The sequence below is a fragment of the Terrapene carolina genome, unplaced genomic scaffold (assembly GCF_002925995.2).
Source record: "Terrapene carolina triunguis isolate 2854851 unplaced genomic scaffold, T_m_triunguis-2.0 Scaffold48, whole genome shotgun sequence".
NCBI classification, from domain to species: domain Eukaryota; kingdom Metazoa; phylum Chordata; order Testudines; family Emydidae; genus Terrapene; species Terrapene triunguis.
This window is the reverse complement of record NW_020664399.1, coordinates 971,918-989,261: the sequence shown is the minus strand read 5'-3', so window position 1 is coordinate 989,261 and position 17,344 is coordinate 971,918. Positions and strand designations below refer to the sequence as shown.

Here is a 17,344-nt window from a genome sequence, read left to right as displayed (position 1 = left end):
CATCACAAATGTCCAGATGGTCAAGAAAAAGTGAGAGACTTGGAAAGACCAGGAAACAATCAGAAAACATCCATTGTATCCGATGCTAAACATGTTAGCAGCATTGATGACCTCAGAAGTGAGGCAGGCACTCCCCGAAGGCGAGACAACAAATAGGAGATAACGATGGGAAGCCCGACAATAACCATCAAACGATAACAGCAGAAAACCCCAAGATTAACACCACTTAAGGACTAATGATTACAGGATGACATTGCAAAATGCATGGACTCAAATGGGAATTTACAACTATAAAGCTGGAGTGTTTTGCCATGGAACTCTGGGTTCAGTCCTGCAAAGCCTCGGAGCATCGGATCGCAACCGACAAGAGCCCAGCTCCACACTCGTGCTCAATCTAACTGGCCAGTAGATTGACTCGAGCTAGAACAGACTGGTAACTATAAACATCACTGGCAGGACTCTGTGTGCGTGTGTGTGTGTGTGTGACTGAAAAGCATATGCTAACTGTTGTATTCTCAATAAATGCGGTGTATTTGCCTCCTCCTGAAAAGATCCCGTGTGCTTTGTATGAGCATAACAAAATCTCAGTATTTCCTATCATATCTAGTGATGGATGAAGTATGAAAACTTAGATTAGAGTAGCTGGTCCACATTCTATGTTTTGTTTTCAATTCTGTGATAATCACAAAACCAGTGTGTCGTCAGGAGAGTAATGCAGAGGTGTTATGGTAAGAGGCATATTGTTAAGGCAATACAAACATGAAATGTCACTCTTAATAGGGTAAGGCAAGAAAACTCCTTTAAAAACTGCAGGTTGAAAGGAAACCATTGACAGTACTTGTTAATTTCCCTTCTGGTGTTTCATAAATAAAACGAGACTTGAGATCACATGTTCCCGCATGTGAGCCTCTCTTATGTGTTGAGAAATCAATTCGAACTACCCTACTAAAGCACAGCCTTTCTACTGATTTTCATCATTGCCAAATTGTTTAATACAAGATGATCTAAAAGAATAAAATAAATAAGGAGAAACAGGAAACACTAAAATCATGGTAAAAATAACCAATTTCATACTTTTACTCATTTTCAGTGAGGTTAGTACTCAAGAAGGAACTGGAGAGAAAACTTCACTGCTAGAACTGTCACTATCCGAATTGGCACAGCACTGGGGACTGATTATACCAGCTTCAACACACAGCCCTATGTGTCTGTCCAGCGGGGTAATTTAGTTCCACGCTCATTCAACCGTTAATTTATATGGCAAATCTGATGGCTAGTTATTGTAGTGCTAGTTATATGGGAGGTGCCTTCAGTCCAGTTCTCAGTAGAGAGCTCTACACATAACTGAAAACAAGCTCTTTTATCTGCTTGGCAAATGTGCAAATCAGGAGAATAAATTAACCTCTTTCCCCTCCCCCCCCCATGTGCTCTTACACAATAAATACAACAACACACAGTGGGACACCTTAACCCCTCACAAATCAACTGCCCCCCAACTTATCCACCACATAATAAACGACTATAATATCAGAGTAGCATCACCCTGCCTGCCCTCAGCACTCCAGATCCACAAATACCTGGGGAAAAAGACGGGCCTTTCAGCCTCTCCAGAGATCTAACAAATCTGGGCTCTGTGAGGCCAAGAGAAGGCATGGTGCAGAGTTGAGGACCCGCACAGAGAATACTGCTGGCAGCTTCCTCCTCCTGTCTAGAGTAAAAAAGCTATAGCTCATACCCCTCCACCTACTGCAATGGTGGTATAGGGAAAGAGGCAGCCTCAGGGATAGGTATGTACCAACTCATGTAGGGCTTCAAAAGTAAAAACCAACATTCTGAATTGCATGTTGTTTAATGGAGCTGGATAGTCTCATTATCCACACAAAGGGCCTAAGATTCTCAGCTGGTGTACATTGGCATATCTACAGTGAAGACAATGGAACTATGCTGATTGACCCAATGGACTAGATCCTCAACCTTTTGCTACGTTGAAAATCTACAGCAGCTAACACTGGGGTGTGTGTAGGAGAGTGTGCTCACCAGAGGAATTCTGTACTAGGACTGGAGTGTTTAAAGACATGGCTCCTCACAGCTGATTAAAATATTAAACACCATAAAAAACAGATGCATTTTGTTTAGGTTAATGACAACTGAAAAAATGTGGCCACCTCCTTGCTCATCCCCCTTTTCAGGTTCAACTGGGTTTAAGTAAAAAGTTACTTTACAAATAGCCCTTTGTAAAGGCATAATGATGTGTTTGCTACAGCACAGCAGTTATCAGTGTAGATGTACCCACGATGAGTAACCTCAGCAAGATAATCAAAAGGAAATGAAATGTTAGACTCATGCTGAAATGTGAGGATATCAAGTTGAGCACCTTATCTCAAAATGATGCTTGTTTCATTGCACTATGGGAATACACACATTCAGTGAAATAACCCAATCCATAGGACAGGAAAGTACCACTTAAAATTCTGTAAAAAATTTGTAAACTTTACCACTTACCTTTCACATTAAAGTGCCTATAGATGCCTTCAGCAGCACAGCCGCTGTCTAACTGACTATGGCCCATCATGCATCTATTTCTGTGGAGTGGAGAGGATGGAAGGCGTGCACATTGCTATGCTCACAGGGTATCAAGCTGCCTGGGGCACCTGGATTTTGGGAAGGGGAGAGGTGGTTTGTGACAACTCATTTTTTTTAAACTAACAAGTATACAAACAAAATATTAAGTTATAATAAACTAACAAGACTAGAGCAGCTTACAATTTGTTCAAGTCAAGACAGATCTGTATTTCTCTACATGTTTCCACACTGGCGAGTGTTGTGTGATTCTGTTTGAAGCTCCTAGGTGCTAACATAATATAAATGTTAATAATCAGAAAACAACTGAATGTACTGTTATTGTAACAACAGTCCTCCAGTGAAGGGTCTCAAATTATACTATAGATGAAAGGGGGGCAGAACATCTGAAAACACAGTAAAAGGAACAAATTAAAAGTCACTAATTAGTTAGCTCTGCTTCTCTCTTCTCAACTGATAATTTATCTAGCCAAAGATTAGATCTTTATCATTTAACTGCAGAAGCAATTGTATTAACCGGTACACACATGAAATAATGGACCTAGAATAAAGAAAAACAGTCAAGTACAGCGATATTTACTTTCCATTAAACATTTGACTTTTTTGGGGTGGGGGTGACGGGAGTGGAACGTCAGACAATGCAAGAAGAGCTTGTTAAATTCCCTTTGGCACTAGTGCTTTTGCTTGTCTTTCTATTGTTTATGTTTCCCATCACATCCATCTGTATCAGCTTGAGTCTTCAGTATGTAGTTTCTTTCAAAAACGGAAGGAAAACTAATCGTTGCCAACACAGTGCACACAAATACAGTATTAAAAATCATGATTATCGTTTCTGTTCTTCATTATGAGGAAGGGGGTCATTTTTAATAGCTTTGTTTTTATTTATTTTTTAGAAAAAACAACTTTCTGGTCTCCAAATCTCTGCTGTGGCTGTTTGGTAACGTTTGTATTTTTAATGGCTTAATCTGGAGAAACTGTGGCCAACTGGATTGTTACAATCATAATATTTTTAAAATCTGTATTAGTGGAGTCCATTTGGAAAAAAGTTTCCATTAATAGTATAAATCAAAAATGACGAGCATCCAGAGGACAGGGGAAATGACCCAACATACTGAAGACAAAAAAACATGCAGGAGAAAATTGCTCCAGAGAATACAGCTACTATACCGCAGGGGAGCATGAAAACAAATATCTTAGCTATTTTATAGGGAAAATTTTATTTAATGGCTATAGTGCTGTTATTCAGTCAAATAAATATTTTTCTTTAGGTCAAGTTGGAATTCAGATGCGTATTATCTGGCAGTAATTTGAACCTGCCTTTGATTATCCCTTCAAAAATGGCCTCTGATTTTCTTCAGCCAGTCAGAGTCAAAATTGAAGCGGTGTTGATTCTGGCCCTGTTGCAAAATGTTTAAGTTGATATTGCTGAAATGAGCTGCAAAAACAAATATTCTCCTTTATGGGCCTGATTTTACTGTCACGTTTTCCTTGTAGCGTCTCATTTACACAGGTGTAAATCAGTAGTAACTTCACTGAAGTTAATAAAGAGAATCAGGCTTCGAAGGTATATTGACTGTTGAAGACAAAATAAAGACAAATAATTAAAAAAAAAATCTTTTTACTGGCAGTAAATGTATCTATTAAATCTGAGATGGCCATTTTCTTCTTTGGAATATAAAGTTATATTGCTGAGAGTGCCCAGGAGGAATAAGTTTGCCCAACATAATTCCAGAACTTCATATGTTCTCCTTAAACAGTTGCTAGGGTATTTTTACACCTAGGTCATCCCCAATTTAAAACATGGCTTACTTCTGTGGAGGCTAATGACTTTTGGTCAATATCCTATGATGGCTGGACAGCAGCTTTCGTGGGTTTGGAGATGGGGATAGCTGTGAGCTGGGCTGAGACCTCTGGCAACAAGAATGCACTGCCATTTATGATTGTCAACTGGGTTAATCTCAACAGAGAAGGCAGGAGCTGAACAGACTCAAAGTGTCTCTCTCTCCATCATAACTTGGCAGAACCTCCACTAGGACTAAGGCATTTGTGGACAGTTGTGTTGCTGCTGGCCATTGCTGTAGTTGTTCTGGAGTTATTAATATAGAACAAAAAAAACCCGTGTTAAAAGAACATTCAGGTTCCATAGTCCAGCACTCCAAAGCTAGCAAGTGCCTGAAGTCAGGCTGGCTGTACAACCTGAATTCATTCCCCTTGGGGGCTTATTTCAAGAAAGTTTCAGTGTAATTTAAGGCACGTAATTTACATATTCATTTTGATACAGCCCTTAATTCCATGATCACATACTATTTTCCCCCACAGGAATCTCCACCATTCTCCCCTAAGCCAATTGGCTTGCCTTGCCCAAATGTTCCCGCTTCCTCTCCCCACCAGCTCCCAGTCTCCTTGCCCAACCAGTCCTATCCTTCCCTGGCTCCCAATCCCATTCTCCTTTCCCAGCCAGCCCCCGTTTTCCCCTCCAACGTCCAGTCACAATTTCTCTACTCCTACTCTCTGTCCCAGTCTCACCAGACTCCTTGTCCCAATCTACTCTTTTCCCTCCCTGTGATCTGGCTTTTGTCCCCTCTGCATTCAAAGCAGATGGTTTCTTCCTCCATGCTGCTTGACTTATGGGGGGATGAGGGGGTGTGGTCATTGAGTGCCCAGCCCCATTCCAGCACACAGAGCAGCTAGGAGCAGCAATTACAGGGAAAGTCCAATTTTGCCCCATCGCCCTGCATAGGAATATGCCCACTCGCTGTGTCGGAAGGGCACATGTACAGTGTGGTCAACACTAAGAGCTGTGAGAGGGCTGAGCATGCCCAGGGAAGCAAAATATGTTCTCTCCTAGCCTTGTTCTGGGATATGACCGAACTGTTTAGACTGAAATTTTCCCCAAAAAATCAGCCCGAGGCAGATACCTAGCATGGAAAATTTCAGCCCAAATAGTTAGTTTGGCAAAGCTATAACCACTGAAAACAGGGTCTTATAATGGGAAATATCAGACAAACTGCATAGGCGGTGCTACTAGCTCTACCAATGTTTTTTATTTACACTTTGGTCTGCAGGGTTGACCAACCTGTACTTTTCATAAGTGACTGATATGCTCCTTTTCATATGAGTTTTGATATACTGCAATCACAATGCTAGCAAAATTAACTCCTTTTTATTAACTTTTTGATTCTCCAGTATAAAGACAAAACCTGCAAAGACAAAAATGTTGAACTTCATACCAATTCCCCATTCCCACTGAGGGAAATAATTTTGGTTTTACTTAATTCTAGAGATAGGAAAAGTTCATCTAAATGCAGATCATTGGTTTGAACCAGAATATATGGTTTGTAGGAAGCCACTATCTAAAATGGGGTTAGCTGAAAGAGGGTTACACACCCCCTCAATAGGCATAAGCCTCTGACGGAAGAAACTTTCCCTGTAGGTAGGTTGTTCCATAACTGACCATTATGGAGTTTCTTGTCCTTTCTTCTGAATCATCTGGTAGCCACTGTCAGAAATGGGAGCTGCCATACTGAATCAGATCAGTGGTCCAGCTAGTTAGGTGTCTTGTGTTCAACATCTGGATCTGAACTTTATGACTAAAGAATCTTTTATCTTAATTCATTTCAAAATGTATAATCTCCACCAAATCTGAATCTGGAGCAAAGACAGCATGCACACACAAACATACACCCCTCCTCTGCACCCAAACTCACTCCCTCGCATATACTAATCAAGTGCTTTTGGTGCACCTGTTTGCAGCAGGACCATTAGACCTGTGAAGGGGATTAGACGATAAGGCAACAAACAAACAGTATCAACAAATTACACTGAAATTTTCTTGAAATCAATTGTAGCTTCACAATGACATAGCATTTCAGATCAGGGCCACTTGAGATTGATTATTTTAAAATGTGAGACTAAGGCTGCAAGTCTTCATTCATCTTCCATACACATCCAGAACAATGGACTTCTCAGACCATGCGTGGCTTTGTGAAGTGTGAAGAATAATAGTTATTATGTGTCTGTATTGAGCCTGACCCTTGGTAGAACTGTACAGTCAATGGGGAACAGTTACTCATATCATTCAAGTGCTCTATATTCTTATTCTTAAGCTGGGTTTTAAACTAATGAAGGTTACTGTCACAGGGTCTGCACAGGTTTCTACCTTCTCGCCCTGTGCCCTGTGCTTAAGCTGGTAAAATAAGGGTTCTCACACCTTCTTCTGGTGTTTCACCCTTGTGCTTTATTTTACAGTGCCACCGTGCAGTCCCTTTTATCCCCCAACAGTTATCCCCTTTTTAACCCGTTCCAGGGTCTCTCGGCCCTTGAGGCTCCCTTCCTGTGGTGAGGAGACAGAACTGTAGCCTGCTGTCCCATCCCAGGCTAGCCTCCCCACTGAGTTTTGTTCAGGGCTTTTTTAGAGCCCTCCCAGCCTTCAGCCCAGCTGTTGCTGCTTAGCTCAGTCTATTGCAGTGAGCCAGCCCTCCTTAGGGCCTGCAGCTGGGCTCCCTGCTGGCTGCTTTGAGCCTCTGCCCCTGGCCTTTCTGCCTGAAAGCAGGGCTTAGCCAGCATTTTAGCAGGGCATTCAAGGGATTTCACCCCTGCCCTGCCACAGTTACCTTCAAGAATTTCTTGTTAATGTAATGATACACTGGCATTTGTTTCAAATACTTTATCACTCACCAGCTACATTTTGAGATCAAGTCAGATCAAGTGAGCGAAGGCAAATTATAAACAGATATGCGCGACCATTACTACTGTCTCTTGTAATCTTTTCTGGAGGAAATCCTGAATTATAATGGACAGTGAGCTATTAGTGAAATGTCCACTCACATACTAATGAACCAAAGAAAACTAAACTTTGGGAATATCTTAAGTCTCTCTCCCCATGTTCATCCAGAAGTTAACTGATTAGCTCAAATGACCATCCATATTTGTCAGTTACCAATATATTGCTTTATTTCTTGGTAGTAAATTAAGGCTTTATAGTGAGATTCACACAGTACAGGCCAATTGAAGGCATTAGAACCTTTAAAAACCATGTAGCAGTATTCATTCAATTTAGCATAGCCAGAAAGGTAGCAACTTTTTATAAACACTTAAATGTCACTAATGAGACCTCGAGTGCAAATGGCTCAGCCAAATTCACACCAACCTTGAGAATGAATTCAACAGCGTAACTCTCCTTGAGGACAGTGAAGAGAATAGCTAGCTGGGATAAAATCCACTGTGCAACCTCCTGAAAAATCAGCTTTGTAAAACAAGGAAGCTAAACTGATGTTGGTTGACATAAAATGGCACCACTCCCTAACATACACCGATTAGTGACAGAGTGGTAATGAGGAGCTGTAAGAGCTTTTCCCCGCAATCATTTTGGCTCCTACCCCTCGTCTCTTTTGGACAGTATTATTTAATTCAGAGGGAACTGAAGGATGCTTAATGAGTTTGCCTATGAGACCACAATATCCTGCAAGTGAAAAAATACACAAACTGACAAATGGAGAAGCAATATGCACAGGCTAAAGAACTTTTCTCACAAGTAGGACACATCCTGCCAGCTTTGCCTTTTATACATTGTGTGAGTGTGGCTACAGATTATTTCCTTAGTGATTATGTATGTTCTTAAACACATGGATTTTCATTTCATCTCAGTGACATTATTAATATTGTCTGGAGACGATGCAGCTACTGTTCTATGAAAACCAGACAGAGCGTTTTCCTCCCCACATCTCTCTAGCAGAGACATTTACAGTGATTGAGCCTAACATATGAATCAGTTGTCAATCATGTGCAGGGGGCCTGCCTGAAAATATCATCACTTCTAATGAGTCTGGCTTTCAGATCTAAGGACTGGATGGGGCTTGCCAGAAATAAGTGGGAAAGAACTTCCATCACAGTCTTCTGGCAACTAATCATGAAATGATCACATGCTCAGGGAAGGAAGGGAACAATGAGTGGGGGAAGCCTCAAAATTGATTGCATTGGCAAGAGAGAGCAGCTATACCAGTAACACCTGTTAGAATAACAGTCTTCAACCATATGAGGCAGTACTGATACTGCAATTCTTTACTCAACAACGGCCATTTCTTCAGTTGAAAGGAACATGGTTAAGGGACTTCCAAGAAGATGCTACTTAGACAAGGTGGTGTTGCATCAGCCATGTTGGAGGAATTTGGGGGGTGGGTTTTGAGACAAATAGTGCCTCTGCAGCTTCTTGAACACAGCTGGAGCTCAGGTTTAATGCTGCTCAAGTTGCACCTCAAAGGGAGTGATTATGTGCTATTCCCTTTGGAGAGCTAGTTCAGGCTAGGAAAGCATCAGGGCTACCAGGGGTATAGCACTGCCATGGTGCTGAGCAGTACTCATTTCTTTTAGGTTAAAGAAGCATCTCCACAGAGACCCAATCAAATAAAAAAGTGATAGTTTAAAACCAAAAATATTCTTTTAAAAAAACAAACCTCACCAGCACCATACAAGAAAGCTGACTCCCACAAGCCATACAGAGAAGAGCTAGGTACTGTATGTGGGAGCGTGTGTTTATACATCAATGTTTTTAATCAACAGGTGCAGAGTGTCCTTTCAGAAAAAAGCAGGGTTGGTGTGCTCAATAATACAGCGCTTGCAATGGCGTTTAACAAAACGCAGAGCGTCCACGGAAACCTCACAGTCCTGCACGTTCAGCATCTGCAGGTCAAAGCAGTTCGCAGCTACGATCTGGAGGCCCTGGCCTGTGATGCTCTCACATGACTTCAGGCTCAGGCGCTTCAAGTTGAAGCAGTTCAGGGCCAGAAACTCCAGGCCGGTGTCTGAGACCAACGGGCACTTGCCAATATCCAACGATTTGAGTTTTGTGCAATTTTTGGCGAGGTACTCCACGCCATGGTCCGTGATGCCCTCGCAGCCCCGCGCATTGAGGTAGCGCAGCTTGCTGCAGTACTTGGCAATGTAACGGATGCCCACGTCTGTGATGCGACCGCAGTGTGCGATGCTGAGGTACCGCAGGCGCGACTCCAACTTGGCGATCTCCCGCATGCCGAAGTCGCTGACGAAGCGGCAGTCGCTCACGCTCAGCTCCTTGATGGATGTGCAGTAAATCATTAGGTAACGGAGGCCTTCATCGGTGATGCGGACGCAGCGGCGCAGGTACAGATGAGTCAGTTGAGTGCAGTGTGCGGCGATGGTGTGCAGGCCTTCGTCCTCGAGCACAAAACAGTCTGTCATGTCCAGGTAGCGGATAGAGATCTGTTTGCCATGTAATGGGGACAGCTTGATGGAGGCTTCGCGGGTCAAACTAATGCATGTCACTTTGGAACAGCCTACATGGAAAAACACAATGTTAATAAGTTGCAAAGCAACTCCTCTGGCAGGATGGGGGAGGTTGGCGTGTAACTGCAGACCTCAACACACAGCTAGTTATGCAGGCATCTCAGTGCTGCCAGACCCCAGAAAGTACTCGGATGAAACAAACACTAGTCCAGCAGCCATTCATCTTAAATAACTCCACTGAAGTCAATAAAGTTACTCCAGTAATCTAAACAACATCAGAACTACAGAAGTGTGGTTTTGTCCATGTCCCAAATTAGGTCAGATCATGGCCCTCAATTTCTTTATGCAGGGACAGATTCTGATCTCTTACCCCAGCACAAATCCAGTAATGGTTTTGGACAGCATGGGGAGTACATTGCGCACTGTTCTCTGGGCTGTGGCGACGTCATCGCTGATTTATTTAGGGCATGTCTATGCTGCCCCGCAGTTCAAACTACAAATGTGAATACCAGTGTGCACTGAAGTGCTGCACTGTATTGCCCCACTGTGGATGCTGTGGGTGCAAATTAAAAGGTCCCTAGGTTACATTAATGTAGCCCTTTTCTGACAGGGAGATGTTAACACGAGCTAGCAACCTCTTAGTTTGTGCCCGTAGTGCAACATGGGGGAGCTACAGCTCAGCACTTTGGTGCACATGGCTATTCATACCCCCCGAGTCCAAACCGTGGGGCAGTGTAGACATGCCCCCAATTGGTGTTCCAGCATCAGAGGCCATATTATGTTCAAGCGCTGCAAGAAACAAAAGGGAAACCTCCAGGCCCAGATGGGCTAATGTTTGGGGAACAGAAATGTATGGTCTGCCCTATTGATGCAAATCGGGCTAGTAACCAAGTGACACCCATCTAGCAACTGGATGACAATAATATTGTATATCATGGCATCTTACATTCAAACAACACAACCAGCCTGACCCAACACAACCAGTGGAGAAAATCTGGAAAATCACATGCAGCACTCAAATGCTAACCTCTTTCCTCTCCATTGTGATTCCCTTTCAAAGTACATTATATTAAGCAGAGGTCCTTTTATTTCTTATTTTCCATAATAAATAAATAATAATAATGCAGAGCACTAACCACCAGGCCAGCCAGCCATAGTACCAAACACAGAGTTACCAGGAATTCAATCCAGGGACCAGCTTCAGCCCTGACATGAACAGGTGCATTTCTCCCATTTCCTCCTTCTCGGGGTCATGGGGAACTAAGGAGTGCAGCAGAGGAAGCATGGTCCTTCCCTGAGAGAGGGATGGGGTAGAGGAAGAAAGCACCAAGTGTCACCCTGAAGGCCATTAACTCTGTAGTGACACATCTGGCCTGCTTACGGGCAGTGTTCCATTCTACAGTCTTTAGCCAAGGAAGACAGGACAATGTAGCACAGGCTCTCTGGGGTGTGAGGAAAAGTAAAGCAAGAAAATCAGTGTAGATGCCAGGAGGAAACAAGTAAAGCAGGGAAATTAGAGGTGGCATTAGAGCTGTAGGAACCTCAAAAATTGCCAGTTTGATTTATGCACTCATCATACTAGGTTTGCAGTATGAGTTTTGATTTAGACTTTTGCTTTGGTCAAACAGATGCAAAGTTTAGCTGAAATCTCACACAAAGTGCAAGTGGCAAGTACTGCACAGCACTGGGGGAAGCTCTAGGACCTTGAGACAGGGAGAACCATTTTGATTAGTCAACAGTGTCCTCAGAAAATCAATACCCCTTTTTCCCTTTTAGATATTCTGGTTCATGTCCCTGCAGTTGATGGTGTGGTTTATAATGAGAACAAATGATCTAACCTGGAAGACTCAGAACAAACAAATGCACGCACACGCACACACACACGACGGATGCAAGGAGAGTTCCAAAGGGAAGCGATACAATTGGAGTTCAGCCATGTAAACATTCCTTAGACTAGACAACAGAAGATGGCACAGGGGCCTACTCCTCCAGTTGGGTCTGCACAAGTGGATGCTGGCAACCTGGCAGAGCCCCACTTATGTCAGTGGAGTTTGGCGTGAGCACGAGGGTCTGTCTGCACGAATCTGACTGCAGGAAAGTGGTATAAATGTGGACTCTTTACAAACAGATTAGGATTTATTTTTAAAATTAGGATAGTGAGAGTGAAGGTCTGCAGACAGAGAGAAGGAGGAGAAGAAAATTCGGCCTGTTGAATATTTGAGAAAGAGGGACATATGAATGACTAATGCATTTCTGATATGAAAATGAAAAGGTTGAAAGTCTCCCCGCAGGGCTGGATTTACTGTACATGGCCATGTGATCACAGTTTTGACAGGCTCAGCATCTCCTTGTTGTCTAGTTACTTTGGCTACAGCATATGGTATTTGATGGGAAGGGTGTTCAGAATGGTTACACCAGAAGAAAAGAGTGCACGTTGATTATAGACTATTTTTTTTAAGTGAAGTGACATTTTTCTGGGTCTGTAACAATTTTTCTGTCCCAAATAATAAAGATGTAAAAACAAACCCTCATACAGCAAGATTTTTCCATAGAGGAAATGTAACTAATTTAAAAGGCAGGAGAAACTTCCAAGTGGAATGAAAGAACCTTGGCCAGTATATGTTAGATAATAGTTTGCAGTCAAGCTCAAACAGCTCCTGGAGTTATCTGAGGCCTGCTAAAGGAATGGATGTTGAGAGTTACAGAATTTATGTTGTGGAAAACTCCGATAGTTAATAGGGATGCCTGTTTTTGACATTAAAATATTGATATCTTATCAGTGCCAAAGAATAGCCCTTAAGAACAAAGAGACAGGCTGAATTAAACATATGGAAGTGAAATTCTTTGAATTAATTAGGTTTTCTTTTGGGTCAAAGAGATCCAGACTTTCATAGTCATATTGATAGACTATTTACTGTGACCAAGACTGCCAAGGTCTCCATTATGTCACACTGCACACCCACCCAAGCTTTCATGCTTGTTACTACACCACACGTCATGTGTAGGCCCAAGCCTTTTTGTTTCAACTGCCCCTAGCATTTAATCATAGAGGAATCTCATTATTTTGGGCTAGATTTTGGCCAAGAGTCCAGCTAGACACATTAGGTTCAGAGAGAGACTGCAGCTGTCGGAGCTGCCAGGAGAACATTACAACCAGAATTCCTCCTGGGGGCTCCCAGGCAGCACACTCTGGTGTGTGTCCTGCATCAGCCTTGAAGAAGGAGCATTCTCGCATCTCTATGCTCTACTAGTGCCGCCCTCACTCTTGGCCCCTTACAGGCACTTAGGTCCCACAGGGACTCTAGGAGATAAAAGCATCGAATCTCCCCATTAGGATCCCACCTAGTCCCTGTGCACAGGCTAAAGAGGGAGGGGAACCTCTTTGTACCCTCTCCCACTTGTGCACCTGCACAGAGGCTGACCAGAATTTGACCCTTGACTCTTAAACACCGCTCATGCAAAGCTGCACATTTGCAGAGCACTTCTCCTATTTAGGCTGCAAGCTCCTTGGAACAGGGATCCCCTCTTACTCTGCTTGCCAAGATAAAAACATGAGAAAAGGGAGTGGATTATTGATGAGAAGATGGTAGGGACTGTGGTTTGAATAGGAGCTGTCCACAGAGCTATTGTTTGTACAGCCCAATCTTCCCCTCCAATCTCTCGGGTATCACCTATGAACCCTACACATGCTAATCCCCTTCTCTTCCCCTAAGCCCTGTTCTCCCCTCATCTCCCATATGACCTTTCTGGATCAGGGTGTCTCTTCCTGGTGACCCCCCAGAAACTCACAGGGGAGAAGCAGTTTCCTGATGGCCCAGATATTCGGTTAGCGGGCTACCTGTCCCTCAGATGATGGGGACAGACCCAGTCCCACTTGAAATGGATGTAAACAGAAATGGGAAACAGCAACTGGAAGGTCTAGGCTGGTTCCTAATGGTGACAGGAGATTTTTAAGGGAGCTTGCACTGTACATGAACCTGAATCTCCGTACGATCCAGATTTGGGAACCCCAACCTGCAAGGCCCTGACAGCCCTGGAGACACACATTAGAGCAGATCTGACATTCTCTCCAGTAGAGGGCACTGTTGTGAATTCACTAGACCACACATAGTTAAAAACATCTGAGGTAATTGCTGGCCCTATCGGGTTGCATTTGGTTTGTTTAGGTAGATGCATTTCACCTCCCTTTGCATGTGCCAGCAAGTACAGAGTAGTGTGCAAAGCATTTGAACAGTGACGTTACTCAGCAAGATCATTACACAGCATGGCATACTGCCAAGCAGCCTTTCGCACACCATAGGCTGACAGTGAAGAGGAGGTAAAAATAACACTCAGCCATCGAGAGGAAGGAGAAATAATGGGATCCTGTTTTCGAAGCACTTTCACAAGTAACCTATATAACAAACGCTTTGAAAATTAATTTAGAAGTGGGCTCAAGTCAAACCCCAGAGCAGAATGCTCCTGAGCTCCAAAAACAAAGGCTATCTGAAGATGCAAAACCCAGTTCTGGATTTTAAGCACCCCCAAAGTTCAAGAGCATTGGTTTAGCCCTCTATAGAGGTTAGGGCTATTCTGAAACGTCTGATGTTCAAATACAACCTTTCTACCATACGAATATTATAACTAGTTAGTTTAATATTATAAACCTCCATTTCACACAGGGGTAATTTAAACCAAAGATGCTAAAGGTTTCATATTAAGCAACACAATTACATCTTAGCTATTATGCTGACAATTAGTCAGACAGCTCCCGCTCACTTCCCTTTATTAAACCTCTCTCAGTTACCACGAACAGCCTTGTTTACTTACACTGTACTGGGAAAACCATGGAACTGATTGTACACAGAGTTGCCAAATGCACAATTTCTCCTGTTTGTTTGGATGTTTCATGCAGCAACACAGCAAAGAAGAACATCTTCAAAATAGGAAGATGTGACTGGAAGGGCACAAAAATTGGCAGGGGAACTCGGGCTCCTTTGGAAACCCCAGCGTTTGTTAGTTTCCAAAAATGAGTTAAAAGTAGCTCCTTCTTCTGCTCCTGCCTCTAAAGAAGTTGGGCACCTAACTCCTTAAGGCTCTTTTGTGTCCTTTTAAGGGACTTTCCAGTCAACTGGGATTTGCATCTGGGATTCTCCAAGATTACAGTGGGAGTCACTACTGGAGCCAGGAACTCTAGCATTCTAATCTCTGCTCTCAGTTCACTGAGCCAGGAGACATGTGTGGTCTGAGCACAGGCCTGCACATCCAATTCATTGCATGCTTTTCCTTTGCTCTTTGGACTAATCTTGCACCACTGAATGTAACTGGAATTTTCCTCTTGATTCAATGGTGATAGGATCAGACCAATGTGTTATGAAGGCTTCACCATGGAGTCTGATGAATGCCATTTAAATGAATTATTAAAGCAAAGTTACAAGAAAACATTAACCTAGTACATTGTACATTACTTATTCAGGATCAGGTTAATACTCAAAGAACCTGGCTCAAGATTCTGGCTTGCTGGCTGGGGAGCCCCCCTCTCCTGACTACACTAAACAGGGGAGACCAAATTTCTAAATACCTATCCTCTTTTTGGAGCTTCTCTTGTGCACATATTTGGCGTGAAAGCTTTTCCATTACAAGGACAATCCATATTTTACTATCCCACAATTCCATAGGAGGAGGGAGGAGGTCACATTTTTCCAGTAATGTGTAATACAATGTCTAGCTGCTAACAATAAAAAAGAAATTAATTTTACTGGCTCCTTTACTGGAGCATTAAGTAAGCAGGTCCAGGGATCTCTAGGAAGCTGGCATTTTGTCATAAGAATCTCTTTCATTTCCTCGCAAGTGGTCATAGGGTCACAACCACCACACGTGCAAGTATGTTTCCCTTTCCCCACAACCCCCCACAGAATGCCTCTTAGTAGCACAAATATGATTGCTCTTAACTGGAGTCAAATGCCATCTATACAATAATTTATAAAAATTTTCTTTAGGAGCTACACAACTTGAAGAAAGTATATCCCCTTTCCAATCTAGTGACCCATTAATCCAGATCAATTTCTTTTTGTCCAAATCTGTCTCCCATCTTTCATCTGGGTTTATGCCTATCAAAGCATTTTTCAATCAAAATTATATGCATCTTAGAAATTAAACATTTTGTTCCAGCTTGCTCCTGGGCTAACTCCTCAAATGTGGTTAAGATCTATATAGAGCTGCCGCATATCCAGATTTCACAATAAAATGTTTGATTTGTAAATACTGAGAATACAGGATCTTTATGTTATTTATATTATTACATATCTCTTGGTCTGATTGCAAACCAGGACTCAGGAACAGCTGTCCGAACTGAGCATTCTCAGCTCTTACCTGCAACAAAGAGTAATTTCCTAGGGATAAGTTCCTGATTATTAATGCAAGTAAATAAGGGAGAAGGCCACTGTGACAGAAATGTAAAAAATTTGTCCAAAGCTGCTAAGGTGATCTGGATGAAAAGGGGATTTTTTATTTCTGATCACCTACATTTCTTTTTAACCTAACAATTACTATGAATAGCTATATTTGGGCTCCAGTCTTATTTGAGTTATACCCAGTGTTTGGATGATCTATTGTTAATCCAATTGATCTAATATTTTAATTGTCATGTGGTGAGTGCTATTTTTATGTCTGAGTGGGAGCATGCTCTGCAGTAACAATCCTTACAAAAATAAATACAGAGAAACTAGTGGTTAACTACATTTTATATTTGTATCATGCTTTTTCTCCCAAGGCATTTCAATTACACACACATTCGATCACTGAAGTGCAGACACTTATGGTGCACACCTCTAGAAACTAAGGCTCCTTATATCACTTTCCATAAATTGTAGAGATTTAACTTGATCTTTAATGTCCATACAGAGTAGACAGGGCCTCCTCTTTTAAGTTCAACCCATAAGATTCCCCCTGGCTAAGCTGCATGGCATTTGGTTTATCTACCTAAAGAATATGAAGGGCTGAGTTCACAATGAATAGGGTTACCATATTTCCACAATCAAAAAAGAGGACACGGGGGGGGGGAGAGCCTCACTCTAGCCCCGCCCCCATCCACTCCCTCCCACTTCCCACGCCCTGACTACCCCCCTCAGAACTCCCAACCCCCCCTGCTCCTTGTCCCCTGACTGCCCCCCTCCTGGGACCCCTGCCACTAACTGCCCCCTAGGACCCCACCCCCTATCTAAGCCTCCCTGCTTCTTGTCCCCTGACTGCCCCCTCCTGAGAACCCCCCACCCTAACTGCCCCCCTAGGACCCTACCTGTCCCCTGACTGCCCCGACCCTTATCCACACCCCCACCCCATATTCACACCCCCACCCTCAGACAGACCCCCGGGACTCCACGCCTTATCCAACCGCTCCCTGCCCCCTGACACGACCCCCAGAACTCCCGACCCATCCAACCCCCTCTGCTCCTTGCCTGCCTCGACCCCTCTCCACACCCCCACCCCATATCCACACTCCCTCCCCCAGACAGACCCCCGGGGA

The 17,344-nt window shown here is 43.1% G+C and overlaps 1 protein-coding gene across 1 annotated transcript in view; it reads right to left on the bottom strand.

The window, feature by feature from the left end:
• Window positions 1-7,535: 7,535 nt before the first annotated feature.
• FBXL7 (F-box and leucine rich repeat protein 7) overlaps window positions 7,536-17,344 on the bottom strand; it is a 363,745-nt gene continuing 353,936 nt past the window's right edge. Inside the window, exon 4 of the mRNA XM_026656412.2 lies at window positions 7,536-9,890. Coding sequence (XP_026512197.1) covers window positions 9,154-9,890 — 737 coding nt within the window. The 3' untranslated portion in view covers window positions 7,536-9,153. The remainder of the gene's footprint in view (window positions 9,891-17,344) is intronic.